This window comes from Stylophora pistillata, chromosome 6 (genome assembly GCF_964205215.1).
Source record: "Stylophora pistillata chromosome 6, jaStyPist1.2, whole genome shotgun sequence".
Classification (NCBI taxonomy): Eukaryota; Metazoa; Cnidaria; class Anthozoa; order Scleractinia; family Pocilloporidae; genus Stylophora; species Stylophora pistillata.
Genome location: NC_142524.1, coordinates 24,428,059 through 24,450,987, shown reverse-complemented (window position 1 = coordinate 24,450,987; position 22,929 = coordinate 24,428,059). Strand labels below are relative to the sequence as shown.

Here is a 22,929-nt window from a genome sequence, read left to right as displayed (position 1 = left end):
ACAGTCAAGGTCTTAAAATAATTGAGAAGAATTTGGAGGAGGTCCCGTCTCCTGCAGGGTTGGAGGTAGGAGACGTTAATTTCTCACGCACGAGATTACTGTGTGATGGATGTCCTCCCCTGGGGTGGGATGGGTGGGTAGAGGTGAGATGGGTGGGATGTACAGGCCCCCATTTAAACCAGCTTCAAGCTGAACTGGGCTGGCCTGTCTAAATATCGCAAATACAAATGCATACAAAAATACAAATACCTAAATTTTTCTTAGAAACTATAGTCAAAACAACAGTGATTAGTTTGACGTGAAACAAAAATTCGAAAAAATAAGCCCTCGAAGGTCCACCGCATCCTTAGCATATTTTGATATCTATTTTTTTCCAAACTTTTTATTTTTTTTCTGATCCGTGATCCGATCCGTGATGATCCGGGCTTTGTCGACGCCGTCCTGGCATCGAAGAAGGCTGTTACTAACACATGCCACTAATAAATGCAGGGGAAGATGGCCGATTTATTCAGCTTAAAAAATAATACCGATTAAGGGGCCTGTTCTTACACTAGACACGATTGTTCCATATTCAGTGGTCAGTGCGCTGGACTCTGGGTCAGATGCCCCGGATTCAACTCCTGGATGGGGCTTGACGTTGTGTCCTTAAGCAAGACGCTTCACTCGCATTGCTTCGTCTTCTCGGATAGGACGTAAAGCCGGAGGTCCCGTCTCCAGCACCTATCAATTAGTTAATTTCGGCAGGGGGTGTTAAAGAACCTTTACTGGGAATGGGGGGAGGGGGCATCTGTAAAATTTCTCCTTTATTAATTTTAAACTGCCGCTGGCAGTCTGGAAAAGTCCCCAGCACAGTGTTGTAAAGCGTATTAGAGCATTTACATGGAAATGCGCTACAGAAATCGATATATTTTTATTATTCTTCGTTCGTCTGACGTTCGGCAAGCGAAGAACGGTGACCTTTTTATCTTTTATTTCACACGTTCTAGATGTACTTGTACTCGTTGTCTTTCCACATTTGCGCTTTTGTTATTTTATGAAAATACTTCCGATTGCAATTTCCATCGTATTTTAATGACAGAAACACATCATTTGTAATAAAGGTCATTCCCTTTCCTAAACTGACTGATATCCTGTTGCCTGAACGGTGCCAAACCGAAACCCCTGTCGGATCCTGGTATAACAAGCTCTAAGGGCTGTGTATTCTCCTAACCTGGGTTTCCGAAAATCCACCTCATGAGCCATCAGTTCCCCCCCCCCCCCCCCTGCCCTCAAGAAACTGGAAGTAGCAACAATAGCAAAGTCATTGTGATAACAACGCTACGACGAGATAAAATTGTGAAACACAAATATTATTGAATTAGATTAGGGCGAATCTAAGTGCTGTGAGAAAGTCGAGACAAACGAAATACTCATTTACAACACTGATGTCAGTTGTTTGCCAAATGGGACATGTGGCAATGCTGCACTTAAACTAAAGTGTTTCCCTACTAAAATACTAATCTTTTTATAATGGAAGGCTCGAAAGCATCCGTGCCCTTTTCAGTGAACCAGTATATAGCCCATTGCTGTGATGTTTACTTCGCCATTATCTACTGACTCTAGCTGGCAAGGCAACATTTCCACACTTGATGCCAGCATTCGGGAAACCGTGAGTACCAAATCCGATCCTGGAATTGCATGTGAGGCAGTTCTCTTCATTGTTGGCGACTATAGCAATTCTTGCTTTAGTATTCAAGCTAGAGCCATCCACAACATTGAATCCTTCCTTATTACAGTAATACTGCAAAGATGCTTGTGGACCAATCAGTGATTTCCATGTGTCACGGCCCAGTGAGGTGTTGCGTTATTGGCCATCAGCAATCAATGAGTGAAGAGAGCTGGCCTGCTTGTTTATCACATTGAACCTGAGCTGTTGGTCGATCTTCATACCGAGGCAGATCTTGGAGAAGGATGAGTTCCAGAAGGTAGGTAATTTGGTTTCTTGTGCGTCAAACCCAGTCTCTCCCCCAGGAATGTTGCTCTCATTTTTCTCAGTCCAATAGTGTGAGTGGTAATCAAAGGTGGTCTGGTAACGAATTGAATAATTTTGAGAATCGCACGCTTCACTTGAGCGAGTTGTAATTATATCTTGTTATATCTCTCAGTTAGTCCGTGCGCTGTAATTTTTCAATTTAGCGGGATTTATTTCATTGTACGTGCAGCTTAATTCAAAAGTTTGTTTGAATTGAAGTCTTTCCTATCTGTTTGAACCCAAAGATAAAATAAACATCAAGGAAACTTCGTTTTCAGGTCGTTTCTGCCGGTTACGAAACTTAGTTTTTTTTTCCAGCGCTCCATCCGCAACCTACCATCAGTAAAGACCTTAAACTCGGTTTGCGGGAGGAGTTTAAAAATGCAGACGGGAATGATCACAATAATAAAAGACTATTCTGATTTAAAAATTGCTCCTTTTCAAAAGTAGCTGCCAAATTTTCCAATGCAAGCTGGCTTTCTTTGCCCATGTCATACCCTCTGTTTGAATCAGAAGGTTTTGGTCTTTTGATAATGGCCAGGGTTTCAAATGATCAGGGTTTAAAAAAAAAAAACTGGTAAAAGGTGTAAATTTACAAAAAAGCACCCGTTCGTAGTGTGTATATGTGTGTATATGTTTTAAATGGTCAATTTAATTCTTTTGACCCCTTTGTAAATTGTCGATTGCGCGTGCCCTCTAGATCTAGTCACTTAAAATCGTATTATACGCCGAGCGCGTTGGCTCGCACCCCATTCTTACACATATGTTATATATGTTATCAAACATCTTCGTTCTTCCACTTTATGAGTGTATTTTGCTAAGTGAGCCTGCTAATTAGGAAATATTATCAGTTCGGTCGAAAACTGAATTATGGCTACAGAGAGTGGATCGACTCTCTTGCGCACACAACTGTTCGATACCTTGTTACCGTCAATCTTCATGACCAGCGTCCATCCGCCACCTCCATATGTTCCGAGGTCGTCGGTCATGTGACAGTTTACAGGAAGAACTTTCGATCCTACGCTTAGTGGGTAAGCTTTGTTTCCATTGGCTCTGGAAGAAAATACATCCACACATGAAGGAGCTTCAGTTGAAACTGAAGTTTTTGTGACTTCTTTAAATGAGGTTTTTTCTGTAACGGACATTGTATCATACATATGCAGGGATTCCTGGGATCCTAGGATTCTTTTGATATTGAGGTCGCTGGCACCGTTTAGGTACAGTTCAGCATACATTACGTATTCAGGGTAAGTGGCAAATCAGCTACACGACAGGGCTCATTTGGGGAAAAAATTAAACGACAATCTTAAATAGTACTTAAGCTTAGGGCTTTAATTCCTGAAAGTGGCATGATCCCGTACCAGTGTCTCGAACGAAGGGGATCCTTCTCTCAGAATCCCTTCCAGATATCAAATTTGTTTGCTTTTTGTTTCATTTTTGTTGCTATTGTTGTTGTTTTGCCGTTGTTGTTTTGCCGTTGTTGTTTTTCTTTTGTTGTTTTGCTGTTGTTGTTTTGCTGTTGTTTTTTTGCTGTTGTTGTTGCTGTTTCTTTTACGAGGCAGGTATTATTCTCTAGAACACAAGTTCTTAAACATTTACTTTTTGCTCAGTCGCAAACTATGGCAATTAACAATGCGCATCTGACGAGCCAAGATTTAAAATGGTAGTAAACTGAATTGAAGTGAAAATGCATGAAATTAAACCAAATGATTCATCCTTGTGCTCGTACATGTCATTATTCTGTGCAAGATCTGGATAAGTTTTTCAGAGTCATCAATGTGTGTATAAAGTGTCCAACAAACTCAAGCATACTTACTGATTCTGATCGTAAAATTCTTTGAAACTCCGAAAAGCTACGGAGAGAAATAAACTTTTCGTTTATTTTCAGAAGAGTTGGGTGTAAATAACTTAGTATCAAAGTTTTTGTTTGTGATTGAGATTGAAAAACCACGGAGAAGAAATACTGAGGCAAGATCTAGAGAAAACTTTGCAGCCTCAGGTTGTAATTAAATGAACCCTTAGACATCTTCAATTTGCTGAATCAAAGATAAAACCGTCGTAAACCCACAACATTATAATCATAATTGTAAATTACCTATAATATTTTACTAGAACATTTTTCAGGAAGGTCCTTTCACAAAATAAATACCTCTTACAAAATTTATATATATATATTTTCTCCCCAGTAACCGGCTTGACACACACAAAGGTATCTTTTGTGCGTTAGTCCACTCAGGCATGTCCCATTAAACAAGCAAGGGTTACTGGAACATGGGTTCTGATAAGCAAAAACATATTTTAATGATTACTTGTCCTGGCCTCTTTGAAAATGCCGAGCCACTGTCTCTCTACCCGAAAGACTTCATGAATCATTTCAAGTGCCCCGTTCAGGCCCAATTAACTCGGTTTTAAATCACTCTAGACAGAGGGGTTTCCCGATACCTAAACGATATGATTCTCCGATCTTGAACCGAGAATTTTCTCCTGAAGCTCATTATAATTTCTGTTCACGGAGTTGAAAAGTATCGACACGGCTGGCGTTCGGATATGAAAAGCTCTGTAGGTAAATTTGTCAGCTTCACCAAACCACTAAGCTCTTCTCTAAAGCGGAAAATCTCGCCGCTTTTGAATTTTTATTTAAACTCTGCATTTTATTCTAATATTTACTTTTGCCTCTCTTAATTCTCGACAAGTGCTTTTCTTTTTCAGCTCTCTCGTCAGAAAATCCGTAGAATAACAAAGATGTAAGTTTTTTGCGGTAATCTTACCTCAATACCAGTGTAGGTAAAGCCATCTCGTGGTTTCAGGTGCTCCGGGATGTTCAACGTGATCAGAATCGCTGAACTGACATAACACTTGATCGTTTATTGATCGACCGATGTTAAATGATACGCAATTATTTTTAATTATGCACTGTCCTCTACAGGAACGATGGATGCCCACAGGCAAATTGATGTTTTTAGTCACATGACCCACATGGGCGCGGCCATCTATGGATGGAGTAAATTTGAGAGATCGGCAGGAATCTGCAAGGAAGTGAGCAACAACTAATGTAAATTCAAGGTGATTTTAAAAGTAGCTGTAAGAGTCAGCGTGATAGTAATAATGATATCTATAATTAACAACTGTGATATTGATAACAATGATAATAATGATAAATGTTTAACCGAAAAAATCCCCAAAACGTTGTCCTTACAAGGCTGTAGCCAGATTTCAGGACAAGACGAGGCGAGTTTCGAGCGCCGAAGGCGCCAGCCGCTAGAGGGATCTGGGGGCATGCCCCCCACAAAACTTTGAAATCTAGACGTTTAGAAATGCTTTTTTAAGGATTTTCCGTGGCATTTTTCTTCAGAAAAGTCAATCTTTAAGAAAAAAAATTAAAAAAGGCCAAAATTAAGACGAGGCAATTGCCTCGTCTTGCCTCATGCTAGCTACGGCCCTGCCTTAGTTTCTTACGACAAGGAAATTTATGATATGATTCGTTAAAAAGTATCAACGCTATGCATGGTTGCAGACAGCATTGTAACATGATATCACGACCTTAGGAGATCTCCAATCAGATCTCTGCATTTGTCACCCGTGTTATTTTTTTTTTCTCGGCAAAAAGAGCTCCTTTTTATTAAAAAAAAAAAAAATTACTCTTGGTGGGAAGTATTCAACTATAACTGCTGCTTTGTATGAAATGTACTACGTATGATGCACGATCCTTCGCAGTAGATAGCGCTATTTATGCAATAGCGAAAATCAGACCTGAAAAAAATGCAGGCCTGTACGGGATTCGAACCACTGACCTCTGCGATACTAGTGCAGCGCCTTGCCAATTGAGCTAACAAGCCAACTGGAAACAGGCCGTTAAGTTGATTTTCGTTAAGGTCTGATTAAGGTCTGATTTTCTTTTTTTCTGATTAAGGTCTGATTTTCGTTAAGGTCCGTTAAGGTCTGATTTTCGCTATTGCATAAATAGCGCTATCTACTGCGAAGGATCGTGCATCATACGTAATTAATACCGCAGTTCAAAATATATGAACTTCATGTATTCATTGTATCTGATTTATCATCACGGGTTTATTACGAATCAACTTAACAGCCTGCTCCCAGTTGGCTTGTTAGCTCAATTGGTAGAGCGCTGCAGTAGTATCGCAGAGGTCAGTGGTTCGAATCCCGTACAGGCCGGATTTTTTTCAGGTCTGATTTTCGCTATTGCATAAATAGCGCTATCTACTGGGAAGGATCGTGCGTCATACGTATTTAATACCGCAGTTCAAAATATATGAACTTCATATATTCATTGTATATGAAATGTACTGTTGGTACCTTTTTACGACACCAGTTACATTTTACAGTTTTCAGTCACCTACTTTCTTCAAGAATGCGGTGTAACGTTGTCCGGGACATAGAAGTTTAACACAACATGTTTTATTTTATGGTCCTGGTTTGCGCGGGCACCCACAGTACTCAACAAACCCATTCTCAGGATCTCACGACAACCGGGTATAAATCAACATAATTACGGGTGACACGTGACAGCAACAACACAGGGATAAAATTGTGGTCTCCATCAAAATATGCGGTGATCTTACAATACTAAAATTAATAATACATGGCTAGAGATTTTCCATAAAGCATTGAAAACATCGAAAAGACTCCAAGATAATTGACACTAGCAGTCTCATACATTCACCATGTTTTTTTCTTTTTTAACTAAAACAATCAAAATTTTACAGCCTTTGGTTTTATTCTGTGTCCCAATATGAATTTACTATCATCAAAATTTTCAAAACTAATAGCCAGTAACCAACCTCACGGGTGAGTATTCCAACGTGACCAAGAAAAAAATACGACCTATCTTCAAATAATTCTACGCTATTCACTCTCATGATCATTCCCTTAAACTGAACGGAAACGGATGTAAAAGTGTTTTGATAGGTGGGTTCAAACTTGATGTGCTTGGTTATACTTCGCCACCTGGTTTCTCCATATCTTTACCAATAGATATTTAAGGTTTAGAAAAACTGGCACTGAGAAGGACAGGGTTAATTAATTAACATCTTCGTTTGAATTTACTTGAAGTCTTCGAGGGTAAGATTCTCTATAAATAATCTCTCAGAAGCTCAGTCGAGAGTAAATGAAATGACCAGGATTGATATTGAAAAGGAAGCTGGTAAACTTTGCAGAAGTTAGGCTATGTTACTTACCTTGTGAAGCAATAATAAAGTAGACTGAAGAGATAACTTCTCCAAAAGATAAAAGATATAGTGAGAGCTAACTCAAGATAGTACTTCATTTTCAACAAGGATGCAGAGAAATTAAGCAATTATCTGATTGCACAGCAAGCAATCAACCACAGGAACCATTTGACAGACGACAAGAACCTGTTCATCAAATCATAACAGAGTCAGTTTGTATCTACGAAAAATGACATTATCAGCTACTTGACCTGAGAGCAAATTTTGAAATTATTGTTGCCTCGTGTTTTTTTTTTAAACGAAACATTCTACCGTTTTTTTTTTTTTTTTTAACGTTTAAATCTCAAGAGTATCTCCACTAGTATCCTTGCGTCAACAATGGAAATAATTCAAACCACAAGTAAATCTTAAAAAAGCATAAGATGATAACCATGGCAACTAAACCGCTTAATGGGTCATCGTAACACGACTTTCTTCAGCAGTTTGTATTTCAAAAATCTCGAGTTAGATTTAAAAATCAAATTAACTTTCAGATTGTCTCGATTTTTTAAATCTCAAGTTTTGCTATTGCGTTTGAAATGTGAAACCTAACTCTGGGAGATAAAAACCTGAACTTCTGATTTTAATTATTTGCAGCCTTTGGCGTCATTCTTTCAAAATAGACCTTCAAGTAGGGTTTCTCATTTGTAACGGCTAAGTATCGTAGTTTTGAAACTACTAAATTTAGGTTAAGTTTCAACCACATTTTTCGAAGTTTGGCTGTACTGTATCATTAAAACCGTTAGGGTTTGTTTTATGAATCATGTTGTGACCAATACTCACCACCTGTTTTTAAGACAAACTCCAATGGAAACTCACTACTCAACTTGGAAAGCCCTAATTCAACCCTGAATAACATGATTTCGCAGTATCTTTAAGTTGTTAATTAATAACATCAAAGAAACATTGTCTAAACATTAAATGCGTCATGTGGTGACTAATTGCGTTCACTGAAACGTTGATATTAAGTGCTTGTCATTTGTATTGGAAATCACATAATTCCGACTGCAATTTGGGGTAAAACAGAATAAGTAATTATTTCAAAGGCTAACCAAATTACCCGCAACGTGGAGCTAATCCAATTTGTAGTCTTTGAAAAGTTACCAAATTATGTGTAGCAAATTGCGAGAGATAGCTAATGGGATTAATTTTTAAAGATATACATGCAAAAAAATTACTCTGTGTTCCACTTTAGTTGTACTTCTTTCTTCTTAAGGCTCTGGTTCGGCTGCTTGCCTTTGCCCTGTTGCCGAAGCAGTCCAGCTTTCCTTTCAAGAACTTGCTTCGAGCTTTTAAACTCTCCATCACCAACATAATTAGAGCCTTTGTACTCTTTCTCTGTTAGGTATTGGTTTGTAATAACAGTAAGCATTTCACGAAGACTATTAGGCTAGTAATCTTCCCCGTCTATCTAAAAAAATTTTGCTTAAAACTCCCCGGAAATTTTTTCAGGATGTCCAGTTCGTACTTGTCATACTTCGTCATAGCCGTTTTTCCAGACTTTTAGCCGTTTCTTTACACTTTGTTGTGTGTTTTGTTGTTGCAAAACAAGTCCGAGCCGAATGCGAACTCTGCAATTCTCTGAATCAATGAAAAATGAAGTTTTCGATGAGTTACTTACCCTTTTTCATAGCTCCTCAGAGCAAACTTTTTGCGAGAACACAACACAACAGCACAACGGTTAAATGTCGAGCATGCACTGATGGAGCAATTTTGCCGACAACGCGAATTTCCCGTGCAATATTTCAAAGGTAAACAGCTGTCACACAAAAGTATAAGAAAACAATTAAAAATTTCGTAGAAATCAGGAGAAGTGAACGGACATCTCAATAAGTTTTAAAAATACAAGCTATGCCGTTGAGGAACATATCTTGGTTAGGTTATTCGCTTGTTATTAGTTCGCGCCTCTGGAAAGTCAACACCTGGGCTGCCTGTGGTCTTTTAGTCTCTTAGACTCAGGCCTCTTACTCGTCCGCCATTAGTGTCCACGTAACCTGACTCTCTTTTCGCTTTTATTAATCAATATTTCAAAGAAAATGACAGGTTTCCTCGAGATATGTGTTTTTCTGTTTGTCGTCTTGCACATCTTGAGAATTTACTTTGCTGATTGTGATGCAATACTGCATTTCTACCAAAGATTTGCAAAACCACCGGATAAAAGATTGCGAGGTAAAGTGATTTGGATCACTGGTGCATCGAGTGGAATTGGCGAACATTTAGCCTACAAGCTAACTGAATTGGGCTGTAAACTGGTGCTGTCGGCGAGGAGAAAAGACGAATTAGACAGAGTGAAAAATCAGTGCCTGAGTAAGTGTTACTCTAAGGTTTTTTAATTGGTTCCTCTTCATTCTACATAGGGAAGTGAAATTTGTTGCTAAGGGCTTGTTCACAATACGCGAAACTTTGTTTGCGAACAATTTTTTTGACCCACCAAAATTTTCACTGGCTTCGGAGGCCTACAATCTTTTGTCGGGCGCGAAAATCTGTTGTTCCTTGACAGATACAATTCAACTGGTCATCATATTTCGTAATTGAACGTAGCCTCTTACGAGCGATGGTAAGTTGTCGAATGACTCTCTCCAAATTTTTCGGTGTGGTGCAAACAGGGCCTAAGAGAAATGGGTGAGGGGGGTTGTAGAATCTTTTACTCTGAGAAGTGACCAACAATGAATTTCTCCATTCAGTGCCAAATACATTTCCAAACAAGAATGCAGTAAGAAGGAAAAAAAATATCAATGAAGAGATTTTGACTCAATGCCAATATTTTGGAGTTGCTCGACTATATATAATAATAATAATAATAATAATAATAATAATAATAATAATAATAATAATAATAATAATAATAACAACCTTTATTTTAAGAGGGTGACACCAATTACTTTGAAAGTATTCTCCCTAGTGGCCCTCTAAAACACCCATCCACCCCACCCCAGGGGAGGGCATCCATCACACAGTAATCTCGTGAGTGGGAAGTTAACATCTCCTACCCCAACCCTGCAGGAGACAGGACCTCCATTTATTCGTCCCTATCCTAGAAGACTAGAATATCTAACCAGATTTCTTGATGTTATAGAGGGGTAGCAAATTCTAACATTTAAATTTGTGTGAATATGAGAATTTCTTTTCTTGCTACACAGGCTTGGCAAAAAGGATTTTCCCATTGAGCTTTGAGGAAGACTTTCTTGTTGTGCCATTGGATATTACAAATTTCTCCTCTCATGAAGACTGCATAGCTAAAGCTCTTCAACAGTTTGGCAAGGTCTGGTCTTTGCTTTAATGTGATAAGTTCTTATTTTCAATTTTATTTCACATAAGGCATACGTGTACTTTTTGTTTTAAATCACAGATTGATTTTCTAGTAAACAATGCAGGAATTTTACAGATGGGTTCTTCAGTGGATAGTGATCATGACGTGGATATTTCAGTCCTGAACACAAATGTGCTGGGGACAATTTCTTTTACCAAAGCTGTTCTGCCCCACATGGTTCAAAATAGGAATGGTCAAATTGTTGTTATAAGTAGTGCCTCTGGGAAATGTGGTAAGTTTGATATATCATTTGAGGGAGGGGGTTTCTGATGATGAGAAAGGAGCCATACTGAAAATTCTGTAATAAACTTTACCTTTCCTCTGCCCTTATAAGATGCCACTTCACAAATACACATTTTGAGTCTACCATGTGTAAAGTTCATGGAAATTGATAAATACCCTTTCTTATCTACCTGGATCACCTATAAGGGTGTTCAAGTTTAATGTTACAGCAGAAAGATTGCATGTGTTGTATCCAGGAAAGTGAACCTGATGAGCAAGCAAAACAAAAAACAGGATTTGCACTCCCAAGGGAAACAGAAATATTGCAATCCTTTGAGGATACCTCTGCAAGCAACATTTTTTTTACTGAAGAACAGAGCATGCTGCAAATGCAATTTTGTCTGAAACATGTGGTTAAAACCTGACTGTTCCAGTTTGTTCTTTATATTAAGAAGCAGATGAAGTGTTTTACCCTTTGAAATATAAGATATATGTCATTTCTGGTATGTCATATCATTCACATGAGGCATTATCGTGGTAACACATTTTTGTTCTTGTATATGATGAACACCTCAAGATGAACACAGCATTAATTAGTTGATGTTTATTTTGCAGCACCAGGTCCTAATATGGCTGCATATTCAGCTTCTAAACATGCTCTTCAGGTGATTGACTTAAAATGGTACATGATTGCATTTTTCTGTTACTGATTTTGTGATGTATATTACTAAAGACATTAAAGCACTAAAGACAGGTCTTGAGTCAACTCTTCATGACTACTTCAAAAATATTTCTCTGGTATATTCTGACCTCAATAAGAACAAATGGTTGGCAGGTCCCGCTATAGTATTAATCACACTTGGAATAGACAGTGAGTTTCTCTAGGAATTATGGAAAGTAAATAAGGTAAAGGTAAATATTGGTCTAAACTTAACAAACAGGGATTTTAATAATTATGATCCATAAGGTACAATCATTCCCATGGAGCCAACTGTATGAAAATTGCTCTGAAAAACTCAGAGTGTTGTAAGTGTGAGCCCAGTTTATGGAGGTTTGCTCTGAAAGGGGGTACCCCAGATTTCAATTGATAGGGATGATCAAATGTGGAAAAAATTCCAAACCCCCCCAAAACCCCTTAGGGCTTCAAAAAACCCCAAAACGTCCCTGGACCAAAATGTAACCCTCAAAAAAATACCATGCCAAATTAATAATGTCATGCATTATGTAATAAAACAGTGACAAAACAAGTTTGGTTTTTTCTGTATTCTTTGAACTTCACAGCTAGGATACACAGGAACTACGTCCAATCTTCAGATTGTTTTGAATACCCAAAGAAAATTCCCTACTTAGATCAAGCTACCCCCCAAAAAAAAAACTTGCCAAAATTTTCCAACTCAAAATGATCTAGAAATCCAAATATTTCAACTCAGAAAAATCCTACCATCACCCATCTCTTGAAGTCCAAAGTACTTCCCCTAATGGTTTGCCCTACTGCTAGTTTACCCCCTTCCAATTTTTGGTGAATTGGTGATTTGAGGGAAAACTAGTTCTACTTCAAGTGACAAACTCCCACAGGTTGAAAGGGGACTAACTTCCAATTGGGCAAATTCTCTATTTACTGTTTCAAAACTTACAAATTCAAAACAAAATTGTTGTCCAGTACTTATCTACTTTTATCATTTTCAGGGTTATTTCAATACTTTGCGTATGGAAGTCCATGAAAAGAATGTTGGTGTCACAATGATATGCCCTGGCTTGGTATTTTCAAACATTTTAAGAAATGCGTATCGAGAGAACCTGGAGGTATTTTGATAAAATCCAAATTTCATACTATTATTTATGATGTACAATTATTAAAGCATTGTTGAACTAAATCAAGGAAAATTTAGTTTGTCCAGACTTTGTTTCAAGAAGTGTAATCGGCGAAGTCTGCTTCACAGCTGGCACGTTCTCTCCCTTAGGTTTGGGTCAAGTGCTCTAGGATAACCACTTTCGATCATTATATGAGCCGTAAAGGCAATACTGTCTTTCAGGTGTGATACAAAAATATGAGTGTTGTTGCCCTATTACCTAAAAATATGAGTGTTGTTGCCCTATTACCTAAAAATATGAGTGTTGTTGCACTATTACCTGGAGGACCACAACCTCCTTGTACTGATGATGTTAACTTTCGTTCTAATCAGTAGTTTTGATCACTTTAGTTTTCACGCATTGAATCGAAAAACGATCCAGCAAAAAGTGATCCAGCGAAGACAAGTTTTCTCTATTCCGAAGACACCTCGCATCGTTGCAAGAGAGAAAAAAACTTTTTGTTCACTTTACAGACTCGTAGGGATCAAGTTTTTCCAGCGACAACCATCAAAACGGAACGATGCGTGCATCTTATTATTATCGCCATGGCGAACTTTTTGAATGAAGTGTGGATTGCTATTCCAAAACGACTGGTAGAATTGTATCTCGCACAGTATTTACCACTTGTCGGAAACTGGTAAGGTAGTTTAGCTACGGCAGTTGTATTGCATCTGTTTTGCCTCTCCCATCTCCCAATACGCTCTGGTATTAGTGGAAAACTTAATTACGAAATCCTCCTAACCAATCAGGTGCAATGCTTGAACCAGTCGTGACTTAAGTCACCAGCATTTTCCCGCGCTTTATTCGAAGCATCCACTTCTACAAATCAAACTTTTATAAGTGGGCACTTCGGGTTGTCTTTGTATTTCAGTCCTCGACAATTCAGAGGTTCCCCGCATTAACCTGCCTTGTACGTCCCTTACTTTAGCCTGGCCATAGTTAATGGAGGGGGACTGTCCCCCTCCACTAACTCTGGCCTGAAAATTAATTACTTCATGAGCGCAGAAGAACCCCTGTTCACTCCGAATGAAAAGTATAATCGTAAGTTGTATTTTAGCATGGAATGAATCGATGTAATCATTGATGAGTGGCCTTTTCTTCTGATCTATGTAATCACTGATTTATTCATCGATTGATTGTTTTATTTGTCCAATTATTTCTTCAGGTGGGTGCATTGGAAAAACCGGAAACGCCGTGAAACTTGACCGCAGATCCCTGATTAACTACTCGGTTCGAAATTCAAATAGTGTACCTCAATTAATTGTGTTCCATTTGTGCTTTTATTAAAAGTTAAATTATTAAGATAATTTAACTTTACTGTGTTGGGATTAAAAGTAAAGTTGGATTTCTAACTTTGACTGTGAGCATTTTTTGTCCTCCTAACTCAGGACCACTTTCAATTATTTGAGCTGCTTAAGGAAACGTATGGACGCCAATGGAAAAAAAAAGATTAAAGCTTGCGGATGGAATATTCAGAACCTGTTCCGATTCTAAAATCTGAAGTTTCTAATTATGGGTAGAAGCGTAGAACCCAAGTGACATTCCTCTGTTATTCAGTGTTTATGACAAAAAATTGCCTTAGGTTTTAGATGCAAACAGTTGAGACGGCAGGCTGTCTAAACTAAGCATTTCATTGTATTGACATAAACTGAGCATACATAAAGGGCATGTCTGAGAACATTTGGCGCATCCTTCAACTCTTCGAAATCCACAAATCACTACCCTACGTCAGCTACTAATAAACGTCAAAGACAAGGACAAACCGACGAACAGGCAAGGTTCAGCTTTGAGTTCTCGTTGGGTAATGGTGATGTTACCCTTACACTGATTGGTAGTTGTGAATACTTTTGGTTTTGAGACACTCGATCGAAAAGCGATCCTGCGAAAGATAATCAAGCGAAGACATCAAAAGTTTTCTTTTTTCCGTTGGACACCTCTCAGCTATGGCAGTTGTATTGCAGACAGACAGACAGACAGACATCTATATTTATACAGGATAGCCCCTTCAGTGTAGTAAACACTGGTATCAACGGGGGTCCTGTTACCCACCCATCCCACCCCAGGGAGGACATCCATCACACAGTAATCTCGTGCGTGGGAAATTAACGTCTCCTACCCCAACCCTGCAGGAGACGGGACCTCCATTTATTCGTCCCTATCCGAGAAGCATATGTGTTGCCCCTCCCATCCCCCAGTACGCTCTGGTATTGGTGGAAAACTCAGTTACATCATCCTTCTAACCAATTAGGTGTAGTACTTGAACCAGCCGCGACTTCGTCATCAGCGTTTTCCCGCGTTTTATTCTTGGCATCCTCCTCTACAAATAATGTAATCCTAAACATACGGGCCCTTTGGGTTGTCTTTGTATTTCAGTCCTCGACAATCCTTGTGTTGCCCCCATCCCCCCCCCTGTTTTAGCTTGCGTTGTACGTTCCCTTTTTAGTCCAAGGCTGTATGAAAATTTGTTGAACTTTTCTTCACTACATAATAAGCAAGGTTTGAAAATAAATCGCCTCATTTATTTATTCCATTTCACTGCAATTACATGGGAAAATAAAACAAAAGAACACACAATAATAACAAATTGGGTTACATAACAAGGCAGTGGGGAAGACTAGAAGGGAACTGACGAACCATACGTGCTAGTCAACCCATTATGAAGAAAATATACGGATATATAAAAAACTTAATCAAGGTATGTAACTGGCTAGCTGCTAACTACCTAACTGAGTAATCTAACTAACTTACTAACTAACAACCTTACTAACTAAGTGCTGGTTTAGCCCAGGTGGTACATGGGTGCTCAGGGTCGAAAACCCTATCGTTATAAAAATTAGTGCATAGTCTCTTAAAAGAAGAAACACTACAGCTAGCCGTCCTCAACGCATCAGGCAGATTGTTCCATAGATACGGAATCCTATTAAAAAATGTTCCCTTAAAAAGTTCCGTCCTGAATCTATTAATTCTTAGTTTATTACTTGCATGCGATCTTAATCTCTCATCTGAACAAAATTGAAAATACGACTTAAGTGAAGAGTTAAAATGCCCGCACTTCAGTTTATAAAAAGTTGAAAGATCCTTGACTTCTCTGCGGTAAACCAGTGGTAGCAGGTTGAGACGTTTTAGGCGTTCATTATAGCTAAAATCGGGTAACATAAGCCGAGTCGCACGTCGTTGCACCCCTTCTATTCTTTTTATCATAGTAATTGATTTTGGGCTCCAGATTTCAGAGGCGTACTCAAGGTGAGAACGTACGAGAGCCACATAAAGGGATCTCAGAGTTGGTAATAAAATTTTGCTTCCGCTGATAGTGCGAGGAATAAAACCCAGCATTTTGTTAGCCTTGTTTACCTGGGCTTGGATGTGATCATTGAAGCTAGCTGTATCTGACATAAGTACCCCGAGATCGCGCTGGGCTCTCACCCTGCTAAGAGCCTTCTCTCCCATTCTGTAGTTGCAAATTATGGGGCTGCGTTTCCGTGTTACTGTGCAAAGTGAGCATTTGTCAACATTGAAGGCCAGCTTCCAGTTGTTACTCCAGTCAACCAGCTTGTCAATTTCGTCTTGTAGCAAGGCACAGTCAGCATAAGATCTTATGGTGCGGAAGCACTTAGCGTAATCAGCAAACAGAGCCAATGTGCTTGAGTGAGATAACGCACTCGGCATATCATTAATAAACAACACAAATAAAGCAGGTCCAAGTAGAGAACCCTGTGGGACTCCTGAGGTGACAGGTAACCAATTTGAGCTTTTACCATCAATTACTACTCGCTGTAGCCTATTGCCAAGGTAGCTTATGAACCAGTGCAACAATGGTCCCTTGGTCATGAGCGCAGTAGAAACCCTGTTTACTCAAAATGAAAATTAGAATTGTAAATTGTTTTTTCTTATGGAATGAAGCGATGTAATTGTTGATGAGTGGCTTTGTTTTTCTCCTAATTCATTTGACACTAATGTATTCATCAAATGATTGTTTTATTTGTCTATTTATTTATTCCGGTGGGTACTTTGGAAAAACTGGAAACTGACGTGAAACTCTTAAACCTTGCAAATAACAGCGTTTCCTCAAGGTTATGAAGAACCTAGTGATACGGGTGGAAATATTATATAGCTCGATATGAAATGTTGCTGAGGTGACCAAATGGTGGTTTTGGAAACAATAGAACATTTATTTTTTACAATTCAATGACAATGAAAAACATCATCATTAGGATAATCTACAAAAGGGTCATAGAGCCCATACAAAGGCAGACCACCTAAAAGGGAAAAAATTATAAATATGGTTTAAGCTGCATAAACGTCAAATAAAAAAAGAAATAACAACCAACAGAACTCACATTGCTGTATATTAGATATTCTACCTAAGGATACTCTTCTTTCTAAATACCGATATCGATAATGTTGGACCATGACGGTAGTCATTTTCTCACACAATTCAAATGCAAAGTAGACTTCAGAGGAGCTCGTCAGAGGAGAAGGCGCCCCCTTCAACTCTGGGCTGCCTGTGATCTTTACTGTAGTTAAATTATCCCAGGCCTCCCATTAAACTAGAGAGCATAAGTCTCAGTCTGCCCGGGTGTCTCGAAACTTCAGACCTAAGAAGATAATATTTCGACAATATTTCGATAATATTTCGATAATATTTCGATAATATTTTGAAGATAATATGAAGATAGTATTTCGCATAACATTTCATTAACTGCGAAGTACCCACTCTTAATTCTTTTAAAGGGCGAATTTCGCAGTTAATAAAATTTTATTAACTGCGAAGTACTTGTTCTGCATAATAGTGTACGGGGAATAATTCGCAGTTAATAAAAATCCACAAATGGCGAAGTGAAGATAATATTTCGCAGTTAATAACATTTTATTAACCGCGAAGTACCCACTCTTGATTATTTTGAAGGGCAAATTTCGTAGTTAATAAAATTTTATTAACTGCGAAGTACTTGTTCTGCATAATAGTGTAGAGGGAATATTTCGCAGTTAATAAAAATTCTCTAACGGCGAAGTGCTCGCTCTGCACAATAGTCTAAAGCGAATATTTCACAGTTAATAATCAATCAATCAATCAATCCTTTATTTAAACACGTGACACCTAGGAGTACAGAAGTTCTCGTTAAAACGTGTACGTGTATGTACAATTAGAAATAAAACATAATTTCTGTAAGAATACAAATAATAAGTAGATCTATTAAATAACTAAAAACAGGATCGAAGATCATGGACAAGAGCTATTAATTAAAAGTTACAATATTAACAATATTAACAATAACGATATTTACAATCACTACCACTAAGCCATGTGGGCTTTAAGAACGCTTGAATGAAACAATATCTTGAGATTCTCTGAGTCTAGGGGGTAGCGCATTCCAAAGTTTACTAGCTAAAAATGAAAAAGACCGATGTAAAAACTCAAGATTAAAAGGAGGTAAATCTAGCCTTGTACTGAGCCCGCGTAAACTATACGGTACATTTCTAAAATGAAAAAAATCACTTATATAAGGAGCCCCCTTATCATACAAGCACTTATATAACATAACTAACGATTGAAATTGCCTACGATTCTCCAAGGACTTAATGTCGGCCAACTTGAGGAGGAAGTCGTATGACACAGACTTCGAGAAGCCTAATATAGTTCTTAATATAAAGTAATTAGTTGTCTCTATTTTAGTAGTCTCCGCGTTACCTACTCCCAGTAAAAGGGGACTGCAGTACTCAAGATGAGGGAGAACATAGGCCTTATATAAACGAACCAACACGTCCTTTGAAATAAACTTACGTATTCTCCGCAAAGCCGAAGCCTTTGCGCATCCCTTATTCAGCTGTTGCTTTATGTGCGCTTTAAATGTTAATTTGCTATCTAGGACCACCCCAAGGATTTTGAGTGTGTCCTTTTTATGGACATTAGAATCATTAAGATGGAAATCATACTGGTATGAAGACGGGCCAATAGAGATAGCTTGCGTTTTGGCGGCATTAATCTGTAAAAAATTCATTGAGAACCATCTCGATAGAACGCTCATCCTCGGAGACCCAGGGGCTGAGTCGGTTTCAAGTTAGGGCGTGAAGAGCCCCTGGGGACATTGTCTTACAAGACTAGTTCCAAACGGTTGCAGTCGTTCTGCCATCTGATTGGTGCCAGAAAATCTTTGTGTTTTTCTTCCCAATCAGAGTGAAGTGTGCTTGAGAGTCCTTTCGTGTGTTTTAACACGGACATATACTAGTAGCTCAGTTGCTAACTATGTTTGTTTGGACCGTGCGACGGAGATTTGTTTGAGGTGAAAAGTTTCAGTCTTAGCACACAGTGTAAGAGAAATCGATCAGATTGTCCGCGAAAATCTTACCGGAAATTATACTGAATACTTTCGCAGGTATCACCAGAGAACGTGTTTTAAAAAAGTTTGCGAGGTTTGTATACAACACGATGGTTGCAGTCATTGATATGTCGCTTTAAACGTTAAACGAGATTGAAACTTAAATCTTTCTGGATTTTTTGCATAATTTGCTGTGACTGAAACTTTGCCAACCCGTGAAGTTATTTCGTCGCACGGGCAACGAAGGTATGTCGAGCAACTGGTACTTGCGCAACTTTCTGTGCGTGCCAAAATCTAATCTCATTTTCGCTTGAAAAAAAAGAAAAGCTAAGCGTGGAAACTTTTGCTTATTAGATGTGGGTAGATGACCCTGTACTACTAAGCTGACATTTGCAATAAAGCAAACCCGTCCTTTCCATCCAATATTTCTTCGTCTTTAGTTTTTTTTTCCCATTGAAAACAGCATCGGATCGATTCCCAATGATCAAAGGTATTTAACTTGGTCTTCAACAATCGACGGAACAGGTGAAATGACAATGATCAAGGGACTAGAAGAGAATCCGTGGCCTTCCTAGCTCAAGAATTTCAACACTCTAGACAGCAGTTGAAAGATTAACCTCTTTCCAAACCCCTTCGGTAACTGCCCGAAAACATCTCTCCTTCTCGCGATGTTCTCGTTGATCAGTTTTTGTTCAGATTTTAATTAGCTAACCGGAAATACAGCTAAGCTTTCTCTTAGCACTTGCTGGAGGTCGTCCACGAACTTAACGTTCTCTGCAACCTTGGCCGTATTGTGAACGACTTTACTACTAAGATTAGATTTTGGCGCGCACAGAAAGCAGAAAGCTACATAGGCGAAAGCGCCAGTTGCTCGACATACCTGCGTGGCCCGTGCGACGAAATAACTTCACGGGATTGGCAAAGTTTCAGTCACAGCAATTTATGCAAAAAATCTAGAAAGATTTAAGCTTAAATCTCGTTTAACGTTTAAAGCGACATATCAATGACTGCAACCATCGTGTTGTATACAAACCTCGCAAACTTTTTTAAAACACGTTCTCTAGTGATACCTGCGAAAGTGTTCAGTATAATTTCCGGTAAGATTTTCGCGGACAATCTGATCGATTTCTCTTACAAGACTGAAACTTTTCACCTCAAGCAAATCTCCGTCGCACGGTCCAAACAAACATAGTGGGCAACTGAGCTACTAGTATATGTCCGTGTTAAAACACACGAAAGGACTCTCAAGCACACTTCACTCTGATTGGGCAGAAAAACACAAAGATTTTCTGGCACCAATCAGATGGCAGAACGACTGCGACCGTTTGGAACTGGTCTTGTAAGACAATGTCCCCAGGGGCTCTTCACGCCCTAACTTGAAATCGACCCACAACCCCTGGGTCTCCGAGGATGTAGAACGCTCAGATCAGAGTTAATTATATACTGCAATACTGTTGGTGAGACATCAGAGGCGTAATGAGTAGTGTCGTCAGCGTATAGCCTCAAGGACGTATTAGAAATAAAATAATTAAGATCATTAACATACAAATTAAATAAGAGTGGACCCAACAGGGACCCCTGTGGTACACCAGTTTTAACGGTTCTCCACGAAGAATATACACCATCAAGTTTGACTCTCTGTCTCCGTCCAGTAAGGTAAGCGGTCATAGTTTCCAGCGCATCATGCGTAAAACCATATGCCTTTAATTTAGCTAGGAGAAGCGGGTGACAAACAGAGTCAAAAGCTTTACTTAGGTCGATAGCCACCGCTGCAACAGCTTCTCTTCTGTCAAGACAGGCTCTCCAATCTTCAGTCAATTTCAATAAGGCCGTGCAACACGAGTGACCCTTGAGAAAGCCAGACAGGTTCGGTGAGAGTCGCCAATGAAAGGCTTCATAGATTTGATCGAACAATACCTTCTCATATAATTTCGATAAGGAAGTCAGAACAGAACTGGACGATAGCAGGTCTTATCTGTCATACTTTCCTTCTTGAAAACAGGAACAACGTCACTGCTTTTCCAAACTATTGGCCATTGACGATTGGTAATAAAATAATTGATTAAACGGGTAACCGGCTCGGCAATAACAGGTGAGGATAAACGAAGTAGCCTCTGAGATATCTTATCGCAACCAACAGCCTTGCGAGGGGCAAGAGTATCCAAAATTTTCCTTATGTAGCCAACATCAACTGGGACGAGGTCAAAAACATCATCACAAGTTTTCTTAGCAATGACTTTAACACTAGGATGATCAACAAACTCAACCATTTCCTTACTGTCACCATCACTCCTGGACACCTCGCAAAAGTAGTTGTTAAACATTTCAGCCACCATTAATGAATCGGTATTAATAAAATTTCGTTAATTGCGAAGTAATCCTTTTGCATTAGAATTTAAAGCGAATATATCGCAGTTATTAAATAAAAGGGAATAAAATTTCATTATCTGCCAAGTACTTGCTCCCTATAATGGTGTAGAGGGAATATTTCACAGTTAATAAAATTTCATTAATTGCGAAGTACTCCTTTTGCATTATAATTTAAAGCGATTATATCGCAGTTATGAAATAATAGGGAGTAAAATTTCATCAACTGCCAAGTACTTGCTCTGCATAATGGTGTAGAGGGAATATTTCGCAGTTAATAAAATTTCACTAACGGCGAAGTACTCACTCACAGCATCCGCGGTACCCATTTATACACCTGGGTAAAGTTAGTAGTTACTATGACCCGGGTGGCGAGTGGCACCGTGAGAGTGTAGTGTCTTGCCCAAGAACACATCACAATGTTCCCGGCCAGGACTCGAACCCGCACTGACCAAGAAGCACCGCACATCCCTGAAGAAAAGAAATCAAGTGAATCCCGTGGTTACTGTGTTTACTCAAACGGAGATGTTGAACTTGATGCTTCTAATTCTAATCGAATACAAAGACCTACAAAACAGCCGTTAACAGCTTTATTAAGCATGCCGAACCATAACTATTCTTTCAGTAGAGTTAAAACACCACAGTGAAATACAGTAAAATGTAAAATACGTTTCTGGTACTTCATTACAAGGTATATCCTTTGTTCTTTACTCCTAGTTTTCTGAGATGTTACAAAATCGAACGTTAATTAATTTTATCAATGTCCTTGGTTGTTTTTTAAACCCTGCGATCTCAGGTCCATTGTGTTAGTGTTCATCAGAACGGTTTGTCTGAATATATTGAGCTCAACTAGAACAATTAACATATCATTTATCACATTTTGTGATAGACGGATTTGGCTACCTTGCCACCTAGTTCTTGTCACTTGATGATTTCTTTGTGACGTTACGATTGTGCAATCTGTTTCATGCCGCAGAGTGCATGGTAACCCCCGAAATGAATTATTAATTTAGCGTCTTGTAGCCAAACTATTTCCTTCAAAGTGAATTCAGTTTTCTACCTCTAGTATTTTAACGTTGGCGACAATGTTAGCTGAATCCTTGTATTGATTTTTCTTAATTTGATTCAATTTTCAGTTCTTTTGCACGAATGCCTACTTGATTATCCTCACGTCTTTGCTGTTTAGAGATTTTATCCAGTCCACATCATCCGGAAATTGAACGAGATACCCGTTCACTTTATCGTAATCCATAACTGTTCCCTTTATCCAACCAAGATACTTAACGACTCCTTCAACATTTTCTTCGTACTCTACTTCCACACGTGTTCCAATCATCCTTTCTCCTACAGGTAACTTCCGTTTTGATGATCGTTTGTCTAATTTCGCTCGCTTATCGGGAGGAGTTTGTTCCACTTGGGCTTCGTTTTCATGTAGCGAACTGTTTGTTCGTCTCAAACTTAGTCGAGAACGCTTCCTCTTTTCGCCTTTTTTTCCTCTCTCGTTTTGGCTGCTATTCTCATAACTTATATTATTATTTTGTTCACTTGCAACAATTTTGACTGCATGTCACCTGTCTTCCATGTAAATATTCTTCATGAGCGCCGCAATATTGCTACATCCTTCAC

General features: G+C 38.8%; 1 protein-coding gene and 1 pseudogene across 2 annotated transcripts; one reads left to right on the top strand and one right to left on the bottom strand.

Moving 5' to 3' along the window:
• Positions 1-1,260: 1,260 nt before the first annotated feature.
• On the bottom strand, positions 1,261-8,608 carry LOC148728934 (uncharacterized; annotated as a pseudogene). The gene is made up of 5 exons (XR_015988678.1): positions 8,415-8,608; positions 8,020-8,108; positions 3,828-3,864; positions 2,932-3,064; positions 1,261-2,065 (listed from the first exon to the last, which is right to left on the bottom strand). The product of XR_015988678.1 is annotated as an uncharacterized LOC148728934 (transcript).
• A 621-nt stretch (positions 8,609-9,229) lies between these two features.
• LOC148728933 (dehydrogenase/reductase SDR family member 7-like) lies at positions 9,230-13,975 on the top strand (the record flags this gene model as incomplete). The annotated part of the gene is made up of 8 exons (XM_088725057.1): positions 9,230-9,279; positions 9,374-9,543; positions 10,377-10,498; positions 10,586-10,778; positions 11,384-11,433; positions 12,455-12,571; positions 12,970-13,256; positions 13,785-13,975. Coding segments are annotated over 8 exons (1,029 nt in total), but the record flags the coding sequence as incomplete, so codon positions are not given.
• Between the last annotated feature and the right edge of the window lie 8,954 nt (positions 13,976-22,929).